Below are 21,330 nucleotides of genomic sequence, written 5' to 3'. Positions count from 1 at the left end.
ACTCCTTCCTAACAGCCAGCAGGTCTGTTCTGCACCCTGTTTGCAATTCCTAGCGGATGAGCTCCTCCTGTGCTTCAGGTCAGTGAGATTTCTTGAAAATAGTTAGACCTTTTTATTTGAGAGATTTCCTCCCTAGTCAGTCCTAGGTGCTTTGACTTTAATGAAAAATCCTTGTACTCTTTTCTTGATATATGTACATATAAATCTACTTATTTTCCACTGAATTTTTACTCATGCTCGCAACAGAGTCAACAAAGGTCCACATAGACCTGTGGTAGCCAAACTGGATTCTGCTTCTCACTCAACACCATTAATAAAGGGGTTTTTGTTTGTTTTACTGTGGTTTATATTTCTTTTTCACTTAAAGACAAGGACAACTGTATATTTTGTATGAACATCCCTGCTGAAGTGCTACTGACAAAACAAGGAGACCAAATGCAAACAAAACAAAAATATGAAAATTAAATTCCAGTGCCAAACAAACAACCAAAAAAAAAACAAACACAAAACACAAACACAACAAAACAAGACTACAGACTACCTACGGACTTGTGCTCTTTGCAGTAATGTATAAACAACAACAACAAAATCCAACCCTTATGTAATCCTGATGTACACAGGTAGTCTCCATGGACCCAAAGGCTTACAAACACACTTTCTGCTGTGCTCTCGCTCATGTTTCTCTTGTTTGTAGGTAGGCCACTTAGGCATCTTCCTAAAACTGTAGAGAAATGTGTTCCTACTCCTTCAGAAAGGGAAGAGCAGTAACTACCTGCTGCAAGCATGGCAAATAGTCCTTTTAAACCAATGAGCTCATGCACATGCTTTAAGATGCTTAAACCAGTCATAATACTATCATGTACTACACAGCACTGACTGAGAGATGAACTTCAAGCACTACTGTAAAAAAAAAAACAAATACCGGAGCTCGTGAACATGTTCCCAAGGGCACACAGCTTGTCCAGCAGAACTTTTGTTGCCAGCACTGAAGTAGCTGATATGCAGGACCCAGCTTCAATCCTGAAGAGACCAGGCTGCCCTTGCAGGGTGTAACAGCATCAGCAACACAATAATCTTTTCACTTTATAACTGAAAATGTTTGATGTGAAAATCATCACAGCACAGTAACCATGAAGCCTTAAGATCCCAGCACTTAGATACTTTGATAACTTTTGTTCTACAACTGCCTAAGGTAAATAAGGACATGAATTATATTACACACACAAAAAAAGTTGTCTTATTAGCATATAGTAAAATGACAATGTTTAGAGAACGATACATCTGTATAATTCTCTCAAAGTCTTTTCTTAGTACTCTTCGCCCTTTCATAAGGCAGTCTGAGCACCTGACAGCTCTGTTGATGAAGCAGGGACATATGTTCGAGGCTCACATACTTCAGTTTTTACCTTGATAGGCCTTGAGGCAACTGATAGGGGAAACAGACGATTCTCCTTGAGGCCTGACAATCACAACCCCGATAGCTTAGGGGCAAAAATAAAGCACTCTCACAGAGAGGCAAATATGTCCCCTGCTCCCAAGAGGAGCTTTTGGGAAAGGAGCGAGCAAGAGAGACTCAGAAAGAAAAAATGAGAGTGAGAAAGAATGAGAGCATATGAAAGAGAACCCAAAAGACTATGAATATACACACGACAGCAAAAGACAAATATCCATCATCACTGAACTATGGAGTCACAATTTCTCATTCTAGTTCTCTTGATACACATCCACGAACCTGACAGTTTCACTTACTCCATGGTACAGCCTGCAAGAAGATGGCAAGAGCCTCTCATTCCCAGGATGGCATTTCGACATCAAAGTCTGAACCCCCTTGAAGTGCAAGGCTCACTTCATGAGGGTCTTCCCGAGTCTTTCACAAATGCTCTAACTGCTCAACTAGTCGACACTTGATAAATATCGTCAGTGCTAACTGCATTTTTAGATGGAATTACGGCAGCAGTGCTGTAGGGGGAACTCAGTGCTAGCCATATGTGCAGGTTCTCTATTTGCTAATGCAACTGTGCAAATAATTGGAAACATGAATACTCAGGCCATGGTTACAAAAACAATAAACATCAGGTACTCTGCCAGGATGGCAATATATATATATATATATATATATATATATATACACGTTTGTGTGTGTATATATATACGTGGATACATATATACCAGTATGTCAGGTGAATATTGCTAGTGTATACTTAAGGAACTGCTTTCCCTGAAGTGTTTACTAGGGGAGCTGTTCATTAGCCTTAAGCACCTAAATAATACTAAAATTCCAGTTTAGGCATGAAAGTGTTTTCCTTGATTTTACCTGAAAAGCAACCAAATTTAAATCATAAATGGGCATTTACACTCTTAACTCCTATTTCATTCTGCACATGCTACATATCTGAAACCTTGTCTGAAACTGACCCTGCAATGATCACACAAGAGAAAGGCAGCACATCAGAGGAATGAATGCCCACCTCTTGAGTTACAAAGTGACTGACGAGGAACTAATTTCAGCTTCTTTTAATATTTCCCTTCAAAAAGGCCATAGGCTTTTCTTCACCAATCACACTTAAACAGCCTTTACCACGATTTACAGCTATGTTACTTAGTGTAATTTGTACCCTAAAAAACGTGCAACATTTTTCACTTTCAAATACAGCCCAACAGAGACACACTCCCTCTCTCCTCTCTCACCTCCCCTGCTCAGAAGTGGGGGAAGCACACTACAACAACCACTACCCGAACACCATCTATCTTGAGTTTATACAGGCCTAGTAAGAGAAATAATTTTCTCAGGTATATAAAATTCTGACCGAACATAGTCTTGGGCAATCTGCTCAAGCACACACTGCTTGAGCAGAGGACTGGGCAAGTTAGACTATCTGAGCTTGAAAGGTTCCTTCCAACCTAAACAGTCCTGTGATTTTGTGAAAATTTAACATCGGTATATATAAAACATAGGAATGTGACATTTTCTAATCCCATTACTTAGTTTAAAGCATCCATTTAACAGGTCTCAGAAACCTGAGCTCCGTGAACATTAATATGTGTTCAGAAAGTGTTTCAAGCTTGTCAATAAGAAAGCCTTAATGCAAGCATTTTCTTATACTCATTTTCCTTATGCTTTCAACACTATCCAACACATCATCTTCAGCTTCCTGCAGAACTTCTTCATTTTGAAGATGTCAAGACATTTTAACATTAAATACTTGCCATATAGTATCTTCAAATTTCTGTAATAATGTATAACTTGACTTTTTATAGTAAGATTTAAGTTTTTCTGTTAAATGTAAGTGGTATGAAAAAAATAAAACCAGTGCTTTTAAAAAAAATATTTTAGAATTTACCAAGTTTACCAAATTAAAGTGCAGCTAGGGTAGGAGACTAATGCTTTGCCAAACTCTTAACAATTGCCAAACAGCAACAACAATAAAAGGGGACAGATACTTAGCTATAACTATGCAAATGAAAAATAGGTTATGGGTTCAGGCATTTCACTTTGTCACAGTATGGCTCTTCACCAGAGTACTGCACTGTAGACATTGTCTAGGTTCACATATTCCAAAATGTGTTAGTAACGACACTGTTTCCATTTGGAAGAAAGTGGTCTGCCATAAAAAAGGCAACTTTTTCAAAATACTTACCTATCTTCCTGACAAATTTTGAATGTCCTAAGCTATTTATAAATAAAAATAAATAAACAAGCAATCCAACGAAAACAAACAATACCCACTACACTGTGTGAATGATGAAAGAGGAAATTATGCTTTCAAGAAATCTAGAACTTTAACAGATGCAAAAAACCTGGACCAACTTAATGAAACATTGCAATTTTAAGCAACATTTTCCCAAGTCTGAAGAAGGAATGAGAAGGTACTGGAAGAACTTCAGAGAACACGTGGTTGCAGTTTTTTTTATTTTTTTTTTTTTTACCTGTTTTGAATTAGATGACTCAGATATCTTGACACCAGGTGAGGCCATACCATGTCATCCCATCCAAACAGCTGCATCATTGATAGAACAGGTTGTGGCTGAAGATCTGATAGGGCTTTGCTGGGTATATCCAAAGCTAAGAGCGTAAAACCTGATTTTAAAGAGAGAAAAACATGATACCATGTTAATGTTTTCTCTGTACATTCCTGTTTCACAAAAAAAGCATTGAGAATTAATTGCAATTATTACTGTGCATTTCTGGAAGTAACAGAAATCTCAATTAAAACTGGGCAACTGTTCTAACGGACCGCATTTGCATACATGGCAAAATGGAGTCTCTATCCCAAGCGGTTCACTTCTTTCCTGTCAGAGTGACAGAGCACTGGAACAGGTTGCCCAGAGAGATTGTGGAGTCTCCTCTGGAGATATTAAAAACCCGCCTGGGTGCCATCCTGCACAATGTGCCTTAGGTGATCCTGCTCAGCAGGGGCTTGGATTAGATGATCTTCAGAGGTCCCTTCCAACCTCGGCCATTCTGTGATTCTGTGGGTTTTTAAGTTGATGTGACAAACCAAATACAAAACAGGGAATATAATTTTTTTAATCCTTCTTGGCCACCCTTTATTGCCCCCATCCACCACTTCTTCCCTTGTACACATAAGTATTATTATGCTTTACAGAATTGAGTTTTATTTATCTACTTATTTGTTTTTACACATCTCTTGCAGGGAAGAACTGTATTTGGAAAGGATGCGCTCAGTGGAAGCTGGTATCTTTCTATCTTTCTATTTTTAGAATAAACTTTCAGGTATCAGAGGTTATTGTGTAAATAAAGCACTACAGACAAGCTTACTCTTGAAAAAAGGATCTTCACATAACAGCTGCAGATCTAGAAACTGGTGGTAGTACTACTTGGCATATATATATATATATATAATTTTTTTTTTTTTTTAAAGGAAGCACAACCTTTTGCTGTTCCTGGTAGGTCTGCTGCAGAATCTATATAAAACACTGCTAGTATAAAAGCTAAAGTACAATCGTTGATGCTACAAATGACAAATGCATTTAATGTAATGTAATCTGAAATGCTGAGCAGTTATTATGTTATAGGAAATGAGTGGCAACAAATGAGTCAGGAAAACTGTCTTCAGAGGGGACCAAAATAACAGGCTCACTGGTTCCCAAATTGTCCAATTCAAGTTAAGTATCAATATTAATTTATTAAGGTAATGATTTATAAAACTGCATGCATTGAGAAGCCCACTTTGAATTAGACAGAGAAGGCTAGTTTTCAGGAACACCAGCAATGAAGCTCTTTTAATTAATGGTGTAGGGACAGACTACCTTAAGCTATGATGGACCTCACATTTCCTCATGTGCTTCAATATGAAAAAGGAGGTCATACAGAGTCCCCACTCTGCCTTAGGTGAGGAAGCAATTTGTGCCAGCCTTCTTCCAGATTACTGCATTGTTTCTGGAGCACCAGCAGTAACACGGGTGAGGGAGAAAACAGAGACAGAAATGATAATGTGAGACCCAGGCTCTTTGCCTGGCAGGGGGAGCAGGAGAGCTGTGACAGCTGCTTTCTCCTCTGGGCTGCAACCTCCAAGGCAAGAAGATCGTACCGCGTAGGAAGGGTTTGCCTTCTCCTCTGTAGTACTGCCTAACACATCTACATAAAGCAGGTCACAACTGCACTCCACTTCTCTTAAGCAGATTTTATAATAGGTTGTTCTTCTTGCTATTCCACAGTGTTAATATAAAATAAAAAGATGTAACACCATAGGAAATGAATGAAAGTTATGACATTAACAACCTCTTCCTTTGATTTGTATTGCTGTTTTCCATAAATGCTTCAGCAGTGTGAGACCACTGCAGTTGCACACTGCCTCCTTCATTAATGTCACTAACTACTGTAGAGCTGCTTCAAATGAAGGATCTTTTCATGTTTTCTATTACCAACTCAGTGCTTCTGTGCTTATAACTTTATCTAATTCACATCATGATGGGAAAAAAAAAAAATATATATATATATATATACTTTACTTTTCTATCAATTTAGCTAAAATTTAAAGGACTACTGCAACCGCAGAATACAATGCTAACTACTGACATTAAAGCTTAAAATGGGATTTCCTTCTGTTCAGTGACATGCTGATTGTCTGGCTGCACATGGGAGTACACACACATATGGAATATTGCACATCAAGATTAAGACCCTTCAGCGCAAAGCAAAATGAAAAATTAAACTGAATTATGACATAGTTTTATGCCATGCCGTGACCATAAAGGTTCAGCAAAAGCTAACAGTCAAGCAATCAACCTTTTAAAAATTGTCTTCAGATGTAAAATATTACACAAAAATAAAAACCCGATTGAATCACAGCCCTTGTGAAAAGATGGTTCAACACAAAGTTATAATAAGCTTCTACAAAAAGATACAAATTCTTGATACAGTGAAATAAATTATTCTCATTTATATTGTATAACATTTGCAATGTTGATTATAATCTGTGACTAGGAAGGAAAAAGAAATCAGGCTTGCATAGCTTCAAACCCCTTTGGAGTTCTCTGTTTGTATTCTATCAAGTAATTCAACACTACAATATTTCTTCTTGTCAAAATATTTAGCACGGAATCTTTTTTTTTTTTTTTGCATTTATGCATATTTGAGTTACTACATGTAAGCAGCAATATCCCCAAATACAAAATCCTTGAAAGTCTGTGACCCAGAATACAGCAACAAATCCAGTAGTAGCATGGAGGGTCAATGCTAACCTGCAGCTGTATCAGCAAGCTGAGGGGAAGGTGGCATCTGTGACATTCTTTGGCTCTTCAAATAGGGAAAGAAATTTCTCCAGAGAGCACTGGCGACAGCAAGGTGGTGCTCTTTAGCCACTAATGGAAGTTGTGCGTTTGGGTCTGCGTTCCCTGGTTGAAGTCCCTGGCTTACCCGTTCGTGCACGCTCCTAGGGAGAAACAAAAACAGTGTTTACGTTCAATAAATGAAAATTTCTGATTTTTTTTTTTTTTTTTTTAGAAATGCATTTACAACTACTTTAAACTGTAGAGCCTGAGAATTGGAAAATCATTTTGTGTAATTAAAACCTTTATGCAAAGACATTATGCATACCAGTTATTTGATGGATGAATGATGGCATATTAAGCACCATAAAGTTAATGTTAATTACTAATGTCAACCATTAATTATATGCTTTTTAATATGTCAGATCAAAATGAGAAATAGGCAGCTTTAAAATGAATATCTGCATTTTGCGACTGCTAGCATGACAAGCAAGTCTGCTTACAATCCAAAGCCAGATGCTTTTAAAATTTTTTGCCAGCGAGGTTTTCAGGGTAGGGTTGTATGCAGCAAATAATGACAAATGATTTTGATCAATTGTAAGGCTTTCTTCTGCAACCTATTTCTCATTTGTAAAACCTCTCTAGGTACGAGTTTTGATAAGGGAAAAGATTCATTTTGTCCTGATGTGCAGCAGACAATTAGGTTTGACAGCAATGCCCACAGCTTTGTTAGTACAGTAAGGACAAAAGTTACCACTACACATAACTCCCATCTCTTCCTGAGACAATGTGGCATGAATTCAATAACGCACTCAATTTTCTTTGATTCTTCTAGTACCATTCCTGCTACTTAATCTAATTTGGAAGTTGTGACTTTCTAGAGGTTTAATAGAGATATGTCTGCAGGGAATCAATGTTCTCAGAAAAACGGGGGGTGGGAGAAGCATTAATAAATTTGTCTGGTAGAGCAGGATAGGAGGCATTACGGCACTGGGCTGATCAACTAAATAACATGCTTATTAAAAACAATCTGTAGGAATGCACTATCATTCCTGTTCCTATTTATCTTCTGGTCAACTCAATTGAGATTGTGCATTAAAGCACAGGCAGCATTATTACATTTGCTTTATTAAATTCTATAAACAGCACTGTAAAGTCAGAGTCAAGATATTTATAAGATAATGGCAAACAGCAGAGGCATTGAGTCTTGCCTTAACACTCACATATGTAGACTATAAAAAAAAAAATAATTTAATTGCTGTTGTCAAAATAGCAAGCGTTTCACAAAAACTCTTCCCCTAGATCTTTATTCTGGGCTCACCCTAATTTGAAATAAACCAAAACAAAAATAGAAAAGAAAAAAAAAAACTCCAGTCCCTAGTTCCCTTCTGGGAACGTGGGAAAATTATAAGAGAATTACACAACTCACAGCACTCATTAGGACATCTGAAATGGAATAATTTTAAATAAAGAGTAGGCTGGCTGCAAGGCCTTCACTTACCGGGGTTGATATTAGAAGCGCATCTCATTATATCAAATTAGTATCCAAAAATTCTGCCTAACACCTAATTTAAAACATAAAACATACTGGCTGTCAAAGGTAACGATACCTTATGCCTGCCTGTAGGCATCCATTAGTTTCAATAGGACAGACAGTGAGAAAATTGAGGATCAGCTACTTTTTGAATGGCTACATTTAACATACGGGGATGTAACATTAGGGGGAATCAAGTATTTCTCGGAGAGACGGCGCTAGTCCAAACACAGGAACAGAAGCCAGGAACTCTAAACCCAACGTTTATTCCCTGTGTGGCTTCACATAAATCATACAGCCTTTGTTAGCCTCAGTTTCCCAGCCATGATATTTGGATAGTAAGACAGCTTACCCTTTAAGGATTCTGTGAAAACAATCAACGCTTAGAAAGTGAGGATTATATTCAGTATGTCAGTTGGTATTCCTATTTACAGGGCATATTATCCAAGTCAACATGAATTGAAATAGAAGTGAGATTAGCATAAAAAGTCAAGTAATACTTCTTTGGAAGTATCCCTTATTAAAAAAAGGACAAAGAAAAGGGTGCAGAAATTGTGAGGTCTGGAGGGCAGGCAATGAATAAGCAAAGAAGCAGCTTAAAGCAAGACTACAGAAGCTGGTTAAAAATACGGTTTTGCCCATTTAAAAAAAGTTTCACAGTAAAAACCAAGGGACTTTCTGCTTTACTTTAAGAAAGGAAAGTGCAATTCCTCACAGTGCAGAGAATAAAACTTCCAGGAGCAAATTCTGTCCTACGTACGTCCAGACTAAATTGTAAAATTGCACAAAGACCTTTTCCTCTCCTCTAAATTGCCTCTCCAAAGAAGGGTGGCTCGCATCTCCCTTAGACATCTATGCAAAGCAGAAGGGTGTACAGACTTCCAAAGTAAGGTAATATATCTCTGTGTCAGTGGAAGGGCAACACGTACAAATCAGTATTTATGTTTATTCATAGTAACCTACACAAATGCTTGCAATAAGGGAAATGCTTAGAATCGATGGAGCATCAATGCGTGCTACAGCTCTTGTACCCAGCTACTTCTACGAATAAGCAAATTTAATTCCATAAAAATGCAGATAAACACAATTTTACCTTTTATTCAGGCTTCCGCATTCTTCTAACAGTAGACAAGCAAACCATAAAACATCACTCCATTTCTGAAAACATATACATCTAGTTTTCCATTACGTTAAGACCTCTGGAACCACCGGTTGCCTCATTACAATGGTAATAACTTGGTGGGGATTTTTACTTGTTTTAAATCCCGGATTTTCTGTTTCTGCAAAAAGTGATTGTTTTTTTGTTGGTGGTGGTGGTTTGTTTTTCTATTTTGCTATCAGACAAATAAGTCCTGGGTTTATAAAAGAAGGGAATGTTTGTGGTACATGAATGAGGACTGTGCTGGATGTATAGATAATAACAGTAGTCTGCAGGATTTTGTATCCTACATTTGGGTAAGGAACTGCAACCATTTATTTGGACACAAGTCTTGTAATCCTGCCTTTGCTACTCAAGCCTGGATTACGAAAAGTGGAGTGAAAATTTAGGTCAAACTGGAGAAGACATAAAACGCTAAAACCTACACAAATAATGAAAACATGAGTCACTACTAGTCCGTTAGCCATGGCTACCTATCGACCTCAAGACATAATAAAATACCATTTAATTTCAAACACAAGTGCTTGGGACTCCATAGCAGTGACAGAACCCCTCTCCCCTCCTGCCAGCATTACCAGGGACACACGCTAGCACGTGCTCCCAGACCATAAATCCAAACGCTGGTTTCTCCACTGATGGTGCCCCCAGACCACGCCAGAACACCCATAGCATCCACAGCACCCAGATGCACACCACAGCCAACATTAAACCTGGGCAAGTATTTTTTGAAGACCTGAATGACCTTTTGATGTTGAAGCAAGTAAATAAATAATAAAAAAAACACGCCTGCAGAACCAACACCCTCAGATAAATCTAGGCAGATTGAGTAGAAATGTATGAGTATTTCTAACATGATAAATGGCTTTGATGTTTAGAATTTCAACTACTTACGTCAGTTCTTTCAAAGAGAAGTCAGTAGAAGTGAAATGAAACAAAGCTTCATCACACCTCAATTCAAAGATAGGTAATAGAGCCCGTGTGCTCTCTGCGGACCAAAGGGCTGGAATGACATTTGGAGACTTCCCTCACAAAACTGCCCCTTTTTGCCTCAGCATTGGCAGTTTTGCATTTTGATGTTCTGACAACAAATGCACTGTGCCTTAGTCTTATTTTAATGTTTTCGTGAAGGTGTTAAAAGCAACAGATTTGGCTGGGGAAAGCTGAGACTTCTTCAGATATGGGATAGCTACGAAGAATGAAGAATAAAGAAATTCTTTCCATAAAGAATGGAAAAGATATGGGAACAAAAAATGTGAGAGTTTAGATTTCAGTGAAGACGACAGACCAGCCTTGCATCCTCTCAACAAATCCCAGACACAGAAGGTATGTCAGCTACTCTAAGTGTACATGTTCCCAGTAACTAGTCCTACCCCAAATCAAGCTGAAAGAGATCCTTGCAAGTCCTCCACATGCTTTTGAAAATAATTTGGTATATGCATGTATCTAGTTGCCTATTGTGCCATTTAGTTCCACGATAATTATAGAAAGTCACAACTATAGCACTTATTTCATTGATCCATATGGATACCAGCCCCCATGTTGACAAACTCACTGTTCAACTTCTATTTAGCAACTGGCTCATAAGCATTTACTTATTTTTATGTCTGTGCTTCAAATATGCAATTTTCACTAAATATATGTACGTTTCTGAAATCATAACCTGTTATACTACCATAAACTGTAACCCAAAGTGTGAAGGAGAACACATTTTTAGAGTGCATTAATTACTTTTGTGCAGAATTTTTCAGTACTCGTTTAAAAAAGAAAAGCTAGTTTAAACATGAGTGGCATTCACAAAGGCATGGACCAAATGGATGCATCTGGGTTCAGGCCTGCTTTCATGCAGGATCGTGGAGTTCTGCCATGGTGCAACCTAGATGTACACCAGCGCCCCACTACTTTATTCCAAGTTTCAAGTAGAAATTAAATCCGGGGACATGTGACATAAAAAATTGTGTTAGGATGTGGACAAGTCACTGACCTGGATCACTTGGGGAGGAGGAGAGAAGTGCTGATCTGGCACCATGAAGAACTTTTCCACCAGAAAAAAAAAAAAACAGAGCAGAACCACACCAGGCTACCCCAAGAGGCAGCTGAGTCTTCACCACTGGAGACCTTGGACACTTAGCTAGAGAGAGACATCGTTGATGTCACCTAACGTAGGTGATAGTCTGTCTTTGAGCAGAAGGCTGGTCTACAAGACCTCCATAGGCCCCTTCCAACCAACATTTCTATGATACCTGTAATGCAACTCAGTAATGCTCAGTTTAGATACAGACTAGCTTTTAATGTACCAGACTGAAAATCATGAACTAAACTTAATAGCTAGTGTTTCTTCTCCAGTAAATGGGACAAGGTAGAACCAGGCAAAGAAATTAGTAACAGCCTGCAACTGAGAACCATGATTTCAAAACTAGTTCACAGGAAGTGATAAAAAAAGACATGAAAAGTCATCTACCTCCAAGTCTGAAGTAGCAAACTGTGTGATCCTACTTCTCTTATAGATGCAGATATGTGAAATGAATCTGGATTGTGGCACAGTAGTTGCGGAGTGGTTGTACAGGGGCACGCCTAAAGGAAAATGCCCCAGCCTGGCCATACTCAGAGACTGTTGGAAAGTCATAGATGTGGGTTTCTGGAATCCCATGGGGAGGGCTTTTGGCTTCTTGATCACTAGTAAATGATGTCCCCACTTGACTTAATGCATAAAAAGGCAAGCCTTCTTTCTCCTGTGCATGGTTTTGAATGCAGGTAGGCAGAGTTGTGAGCTCTGTGCTGTACTCTTGGTTATCAGTGTTTATTAGGTGCACTGATAGCATGCTTACAAGAATTCTAAGTGCCAAAACATAAAGTTTATGTTTTGTACCTAAAAAAAAGTACCTAAGCTGGATGATAAACAGCTAAGGACTGTGAAAACAGCCTTAGTGTCTCTGGGTACATGCACTACAAATTTAGGTACCCAGAGAACGTCAGTGGTTAAAATGGAGTCCCCTGCACTCCTTCAGGCACTTCCACATTTAGGCAGTTTCTATGGAACATGTGTGAAGGCAGGTGACTAAATTCTACATAAGTCTGATTCAAACATCCAAATCCTCTTTTAAATCTGTTTCTAAGCTCTTTGGGACACAAGTTCTTTCTACATCCCTTCATATTGCACACAGTATATTGAGACTGGTATGACTGCAGCAGCAGCTCAGCAGAAGTAATCCCACCTCAAACCAGAATCTCTCAATTCAAGTTGTTTCCATAGCTGCAATATATACAAAGTACCTATAAAGTTCCTTAATACTTGAGCAACAGTGTTTTCACTCTGGTAACTGAAAAAAAGCAAGCACAATTTTAAACCATCTTTAGGGAAATAAAAACTAGATTTCAGAAGCATAAACAACATGGGAAACTTAAGGCTGAAACCAAAAATTCCCACTCATTAAAAGAAATGTTTGAAGAAAAAAATGTTCATAATTAAAATGTCACCATCGTGCATGCCACAATGATAGGATCACCACCAAGCTATAATGCTGACTGTACAACCAGAACTAGAGAAACCATGATAAAATATTATCAAACATTAACATGCCGCCATCAGCACAGTATTTATAAAATTATGTTTCAGTGTTCTTCCTTCAGTTTAATCTGCTTCAATAATCCACAATAAACTGCATGTTTAAATGTTTACAGAAAAACAGATGTCAGAATAATATGCCTGGTTATGTATGCGTGTGTTGATCACTGATTGGTGCGATGAGGGAAAACGGGAAGAGGGATGCTTTTCAGATCTGTAACAGCCAGGACTTTTATCAAATGCTTTAATTTATCCATTTGTGCATAAGCTTTTATGGCACAGGCTTGCACAAAATCAGACGTGTCAGTGTTACATATCTTACCAGGCACAACAACATGAAGTATAGGCAAAGTGAGGTCTTACATGTCAGATGAAATACAAAGAAATGAGAGGAAGGATAAAAAGATGGAATTGTTAAAAATCAGGGCACAAACAGATCTCCCTCTCCTGAATCTTAATTCTTAAACTTCTCACTTAGTAGTCAGATCACTGTCTTTTGACCTGGAAGTTCCCTAGGTATCCACAACCAGCCGCATGTCGCTAAACGTCCACAAGTGCCTTGAGCCGAGCAGCAAGCCCCCACAATCTCTATCTACTGGGGCTCAGAAACCTGATCATGACTAACCCATTCCAACCTAAGCAGGGTATAGGAGTAGCTACCTTCATTAAAAAAAAAAAAAAAAAAAAAATGTGTTCAGGTATTAATATAACAACCAATGAATCACAGCCTCAGTGAACAGGGCACCTGGGTCATTTTGATGGATTATTTTGGGGATTCAGCACTGCTCCTGGGACTGTGAGTTTCACATTAAGTACCTCACTGAAGGAAAAAAAAAATACTCAGAACAAGGAACAGAATCCATGATGCTCTTCCCTCACAGTATTAAGTCCTAACCATGAGGCAACAGCTATTTAATCCTTTGGACTATCTGCTGTTATTAAAAAATGTAAAATACAGTTTAAGCACACATCTTCAGCAGTGGGACTCCGCAGTAGTTCCAAGCACACTGAACCTGCTCCTCAGGACACCTGACCAGTCTTGCTGGTGGACTCAGCCCTGCACTGCACATCTTCTGTAGGCTAGCAGTAGACAAAACCCCACACAGGAGGCAAGATTTTGGCGTGTGTGGGGTTCATACCTACTTTTCTCTACGTGTTTAGAAAAGGAGCAAAAGTGCTTAACTGGGTGTTGATTTTCACTCTAAGACACACACCTACAATGCAGACAGCAAGCCAGCTAATCTGTGGGCAGCTAATTTCTTCACTGAAGCTGTATTTTATGTCTTTGGAAGCAAAGCTATCAAAACAGTTCAAGTGGTTTGATTTTAGATGCCTGCTGCACATGCCAAAGTAGTTGCTGCTATGCAGATCTGCTACTCTGTAAGGCCATCAGATCCTTACAACACTGGAGAGCCTCCCACTACCTCAGAGCAGAGGCCTGCCAAGCTCCAGTGTACTCCTAGCTCATCTGAATGGAGTGGGCAGCCTGGTGCTCTGGAGTAAAAGGCCCAAATATGCCAAAGTCACCATAACTGGTAGCCTGTATGGGCCCACCAATAATGGCTTTAAACTAAAAGAGCAGAGATTTAGATTAGAGGTCAGGAGGAAATTGTCCACTCATAAGGTGGTGAGGGCCTGGCACAGGTTGCCCAGAGAAACTGTGGATGCCCCATCCCTGGAAGTGCTCAAGGCCAGGCTGGATGGGGCTTTGGGCAGCCTGGTCTGGTGGGAGGTGTCCCTGCCCATGGCAGGGGGTTGGAATTGGGTAGGCTTTAAGGTCCCTTCCAACCCGAACCATGCTACAATTCTATGAAAACATCGTAGGACTGACAATCATCAAAGCATAATTTAAAGCACTCATTTACACATACATAGGAAATAAAAATGCCAGGGTATCAAGCTTAGGCTGTAAAAGACACACAGAGATATTAGGGCAGCATTTCAATTAGGACAGCTTCACTTTAAAGCCTTAGCAAATCATTGGTATAAGTTCCTCCACCCAATAATACCAAACTGTTTTCTTTTTTTTTATTTTATTTACATGCACATTAGGAAAACACTGCCCCTAAACATCCTAAAATATATTTTGCATAATGTTCCTTTAATTGAAAAAATGCCTACTGATAAAATAAAAGGCTACAGATCCTCTCAATTTACCACCCATCAGTCACTGCCTGAGCAGAGCACACTCTTTCTTACTACACATCCAGCAGTCTTATATGGAGCCATTCCAGATCTTTCATTGACAGTATAAATCTTCGAATCTCAGTGGAAAACCTACTGTATTCCTATTGTTAGTGGTCACGGACAGAACAGACTCAACTGTTAAGCTTCTAATGTGACAATTTATAAAAGCAGAGTAATTAAAATTTATTAAAAATACAGGTAATCTTCCCCAATCAAACCAACGAACGCTCATGAGCACTCAATCCGGACGTGAATTTAGCTCAGGGTCACCTTTCCAAGTTAAACAATATCATCAGAAAACACCTTAAACAAAATGATCCTTCTTAGTTACTACACAGATTCAGGAAATTATATAAACCTATTTAAAATACAAATATTTTAAGAACAGTTAACCACTGCTGACAACTATTTTTTTTCCATAAAGTGATTTGAAGACTAAAGCCAAGTTTCATTACTCAGACATTACTTGGGATATTCAACAACTTACAAAAGAGTGGGGAGAAATGACAGATCCTCTTAAATTTGTAATGCAAGTACAGCAGCAGCAATATTTTCTCACCTTACCTGACTGTGTATTACTAAATATGATACAAGTTGTCAGTAATTTAAAAAAATCATAAGAGCTAAGTTCCCTAGCTGTTGACAGTACAATTATTTAATATCCTTACAAGCAATTATATTTATTGATGTTGATCTTAGTGATATGGTTTAGTGGAGGACTGGTTAGTGTTAGGTCAGAGGTTGGACTCGATGATCTTGAGGTCTCTTCCAACCTAGACGATTCTGTGATTCTGTGATTTTATGACTACTTGGGGAAGGAGAGAGGATTCCTTTACATATCTTCCACAAGTCAGTCAACTACACAAGTAAAAGCATTTGTTTGTGCAACATTTTGACATAAAATAAAAAGTAAATCAAAACTAGCGCTCTGTATAAAGCACTCTGTATAAAGCTTTTCAAGCTTAAGGTTATATTTAAAAAACTAAGACAAAAAACAACCATTGCAATGGGCCCTATAATAAGCAAAAATGGAAAACATCCTCTACTCAAATTTTAAGTAAATGCTCATAGCATGTTATATTTCGCAACAGATGCTGTAATATAACACTTGGCAACTACTTCTCCTGAGAAATCTGACTCAAGGATCGTGGCTCTTCTTTGCCCAAACTCATACAGAGGTATTTGATAGCTATGCTATTCACTAAATTCTTTAGATTTAAGTATAACAGTACAAAAAGCATGTAGCATGAGAAAAGAGAAGAAAAAAAAAAAAGATGAACCAAAAGTCTCAGGTTTTAAGACAGTCTATTTTTCCACAGCAATATGGAAACAATGATATGTCAGGACAATTAACCAGCAAAGTTACTTTTCTTTGCTTTACCCATTTTCCTGGATTAAGCAATCACTAGAATCAGTAAAAGCAACCTTGACCTAATCCATTTTGAAGTCTTTAAACCAAGCTTTCAAAATAACAGGTGTTACCTTGTCAAGTTGTAGTATTTCTGAGCATGGTTGAAGCTACAAAAAAGGCACCCACTGGAATTTAACCATTCTAGATATACAGGGCTGAGCAAGATGATCTTTCAAAGCATTTCCCACCAGGAGGACCCAGTCCACAATTAACTTTATCATGGTATTCTCTGCCTCTTGCGCAAGTATTATGATTCTACACCCTTTGAAATGTTAAGTATTTTCATTTTGGGGACTTATCCTTTTGGAATTTTAGGAGGCACACATAGGAGGTGACAAAGGCAACTCAATAGTCAGGTGTAACTCACATATAGTCTTATTATTATTATTATTATTATTAAACTGGAAGCCAAAAGCTGTGCCAGGGCTAAAGCAGTCCAAGTCTAAACATTCCCACCCTTTACTGGAGAGCGACAAAAGTTCCCAGGATAACATCACCAGACTTTACAGAGACAAGAGGATAAAAAAAGTCTGTATCAAAACTCCTGGAGTTGAAGGAAGAAACATGGAAATCCTTCAAACAGGAAAGCTGGCAGTCAGCAAATGCTGAAAAGTTTGACTCAGAAAAAACGAGAAAAAAAAAAAGAACAGAAAAAAAAACAGCAATGAAGTGACCTCCAAGCACAACCATCTCCCTCTCTTGTATTATAGCACTTCTTTCATCACACTCTTCCTTCAGTGACCTCTCCCTCATGCACTATATGGTGGAAAAGAGACCTGGAGAACGAGACGTGATGAGCCTGTCCTGTCCTTCTGACTCTCCCAGATGACTGTGCACGCAGCGAGACTTGCAATGATCCAGGCCAAACAGATGCCATAATCGTGAGATACATCTGAAAGTTACCGTATGAGCACTACAAAGAATTTTCCATCTGTTGCTTGATGGAGATAAATAAATGGAGAAAAGCAGCCTACCCAAAACACCTCTTATTAAATTACAAGAAATAGCAAGTATTTGAAAAAGAACTAGCTCCAAATAAATTCACGGAAAAGGAAAAAGGAAATCAAGCTTCAAATTCATTACAGGCTGGATTCCCTAAATCCTAAATCCAGCAAGTGTCACCAAAAATGTGATTCTACAATGTGCAATACTGGAGACAGGGCAGTAAGTTCTAATAGTTTTCTGTGAATTTAAATTCAAATTTCAGAGAAAACGTGTTCATTAATAGGCCTGTATTCATCACAGATAGAAAATCTCAATGCATCTTATATTGCTTCTTCAATCTACTAGCACAGATGTAATATTGTTCTTTATTTTCAGATGCAGAATGCTAGGATTTTTTTTTTAATTACTCTAAAACATTGCTTGCATTCTAAAACAGATATGTAATGCTTTCCTAAAACATTCAGCACTTTATGGGCAGACAGCAAAAGTCCCTTAGTTAACCTCTAATTCATTTTTAGGACATAGATAAATCATTTGTTTTACCCATTTTTGAATGGTTATGTTTGATGAGTATTCCCTGTATATGTCCACTTGAAGAAGTGTCCAATGCAACATCTGCAGGACCACGTTAATAAAAAGTATTTATCTGCATGTCACAGAGCTCATCTCTTGAGATCAGAGGTTCTCACCTTCCCCGGAATGGAAAGCGTTAATGCTCTGAATAAAAGGTTTTCAACTGCAGTTGAATCATGTGAAGATTATCAATATAGCAGCAATGTACAAAGGGGCTTCAGCAAGGTTACTGAGTTTAATATAATCCTCTCTATAGCTAAGCACAGTAATAGAGAACCCTGTATTAACTGTGGGCAGCATGTTGTGTGTGCTCAGTAAGACTTTTAAAATACACAGGGAGAAAAAGAAATCCCCAACATCTTTATTATGCTCAAAGACAAAGTAAAGATATTAACAAGAGACACACAACCCTAAAACACAAAGGTACAGCAAAACAAAACAAAACAAACAAACAAAAAAAACACCGCAAACATCCAGAGCTGCATAATATTAGTTAGCACTCTCTCCTTAATCTCAAAGGGTGTAGCTACATCGCCAAAAAGACAAGTTGCTATGACTGTAATTTAAATGCAAGCAACAAACGCACTAGACTACCTTGGTTAGGTCTGCTGGGAGGGAATATTATGTCCGCTTCAGCCACCCCAGCAAATTTGTGCCAGACAGCTGTTGTCTTTTGCTAACTACATTTAACTAAGATAAGGTTGAAAGAGCCGCAAAGACAACATAACCTGTGTGAATGCTGTGTAACTCTTTCACGTTTCAGCTTGTTGAAAAGTCTCGGCAAAATCCTGCAGTTAATTTGAGCCCAACTGCAATTTACCTTCGTTGCCTTCACTGCTATTGAGACAAGTTAGTCTCCCCCCAGTCCTACACAGCCATACACTGAGACAGGTTTTCGTGGTATCTTTAATGCACAGGCAGTATAGACTAAAACATGTGTACACAGGCTGAATATCTTCTCAGGACCCAGGAGAGCCAGTCCTAGTACTACAATAGCTTTGACCAACATAACACAAATTCCCCAGTAAATTCCCCTACAAGACTCAGAACTTGAAAACAGTAAATGTATCAGCGTCTACTGCACTGTTTTGTGAGGATCCTCTTGGAGATAGATCAGGAGCAAGCAGTGAGCTGCACATGCTGACTCATAAATAGTAGACTGTAGGATTCAAAGTATGTTCATCACGCAATTGAAATATTCTTTACAAGAAGCAGACATTCAGTCATGTGGCAGTCTATAGGCACATCATCTTACATGATGTGAGATTAAAAAACAACACAAAACTCTTAACCGCCATCAACACTGTTGACCACAAAACCCATGTTCTCCATTCTTACTGAAAAATCATGGAATGGTTGAGGTTAGAAGAAATGCCTGGTTTCTGGGGCTGGTCCAACCCCAGCCCAAAGCAGGGCCAGTCTGGAATGACTAACAAAGGAAATTTTACAACCTCATTTAGAAATTTGTTCCGAAGTTTGACTATCCTATTCTTGTATCTAATAAGAATTTCCTTCATCACAATCTCAGCCTATTGCTTCTTACCACCATACACTCCTGTATGGTCTCAAGGGTTTGATTCTATCTCAATGTTAACTCCCATTTCCTCAGATGTTAACTCCCACTGCATTGTCGTAGAAAACAAAATGCCTCCCCCCTACACCTCCCATCCAAGCCTTCTTAAGGCTGAACAAACTCAGTTTTCTCTGCCTCCTGTTACAGGAGATGTGCTCCACGCTCTTGACCAACTTGGTGGTCCTCTGCTGGACTTAACCCAGTATTTCAGTGTCTTTCTTGTACTGAGAACCCAGTATACTGCTTATTTATAAAACAATGATATGAAACATATTCTTCCAGAACACCAGGAGGGCAGCAAAACGCATCTGCAGCTACACAATAGCTCATTTCTTGATACAACACATTTTCTGATTTTTTTTTTACAAGTTAAGCCTCTTACCAATTCTTTACTGTCTTTTCTTCAGAAAACAAATTCCTTGAGATCTGAAAACTATGCAGTATGATCGGAATGCCAATCAACTAGTTTTGAGGTCGGTGCTGAACCCCATTTTGAAGTACTATAGTTTCCAAAAGTATCCTGCATTCAGCTTTTCCCTGGGACTCCAAGATATGGATGACACCAGCTGACAATGATAATGACAAGACAGATTCATATTTTCTTTAAAATATTGCTTTTTAACACCATAAAGCTCTCCTAAATAAATAACTAAATAAAGTTTAATGGGTTGACTTTAAGCAGACTCCCTTAGAATTCATAGCCCAGTAGCTTAATGGACTTCCCACACCAGGGGTCAGACAGCCACATTGTGTACTAAAATAGGTCTGTGTTTAAGTTCATGGTGTTTCATTCATTAAAAGCAGATATATCACTTTGGAAAAGCTTATGATCTGAAAGATGTGATAGTAAACTTATGGCTATGTAAAGATTGTTAAAATTCTTCTCTGTCAAACTATGGAAATCAAAGTTTGGCAAATTGCTTGGAACAAACTCACCAAGGACAACCTCATCACCTCAAATGTTTTCCTTTACCACAGCACTAGACATGCCATTTCACTCATTCAGCTTGTTTTCATCCACACTAAGACACAAGATGAGAGAAACTGGTAAAACATCCATCCTGGCTGTAGAAACTCAGCTGTTGAGTTGGTGTCTTCTGAGTTGAAGTTTTGTTACCTAATCAGACTCTGAGGAAAACTACACACAGCCCGGAGGGGAAATGAAAGAACAATATCAAAACATAAACCCCAAATACTGAAAACAAACAAACAAGAAGTACTATTACTCAGTTACCTCTTCAGACATTTTGAACATAATTTCCAGCAACACACCTGCCTTACCATTGCAAGCCTAACACTTTTTTATTATCATACCTATTTTATTTTTCAGATAGGAAATCTGAGAAAATACTTTGAGGTGTGTGTGTTTCTCTTAATTTAAAATAGGACTGACAGAGAGGAACTGTATTTCAAAGGTTTTTTTTGTTCGTTTTTAAATGAAACTCTTCTGCTCCTAACTCCTCTATCTTTGCAGAAAATCAAAAATTGTATGCATATGGACACCCCATAGCAGCTTGCCTTGAATAAAATACTGTAAGTTGTTTAGGAAAATGTCAGAAACCAGGAAAGCAAGCAAATTTGTGCTCAAGACAATGAGGTACCTTGCTTCTAAAGTCTAAAACAAAATATTGTACTTCCTCCCTGCCAAATCTTA

The 21,330-nt window shown here is 38.4% G+C and overlaps 1 protein-coding gene across 1 annotated transcript in view; it reads right to left on the bottom strand.

Annotated features, from left to right (window-relative positions):
* Window positions 1–21,330, bottom strand: part of MMS22L (MMS22 like, DNA repair protein) — a 94,986-nt gene that overhangs the window by 19,498 nt on the left and 54,158 nt on the right. Inside the window, exons 15-16 of the mRNA XM_068677875.1 lie at window positions 6,706–6,896; window positions 3,928–4,078 (exon numbers count right to left, since the gene is read on the bottom strand). Coding sequence (XP_068533976.1) covers window positions 3,928–4,078; window positions 6,706–6,896 — 342 coding nt within the window. The remainder of the gene's footprint in view (window positions 1–3,927; window positions 4,079–6,705; window positions 6,897–21,330) is intronic.

This window comes from Anas acuta, chromosome 3, assembly GCF_963932015.1.
Source record: "Anas acuta chromosome 3, bAnaAcu1.1, whole genome shotgun sequence".
Classification (NCBI taxonomy): Eukaryota; Metazoa; Chordata; class Aves; order Anseriformes; family Anatidae; genus Anas; species Anas acuta.
The sequence above is the reverse complement of the archived record's forward strand: the minus strand, read 5'-3'. Positions and strand labels throughout refer to the sequence as shown.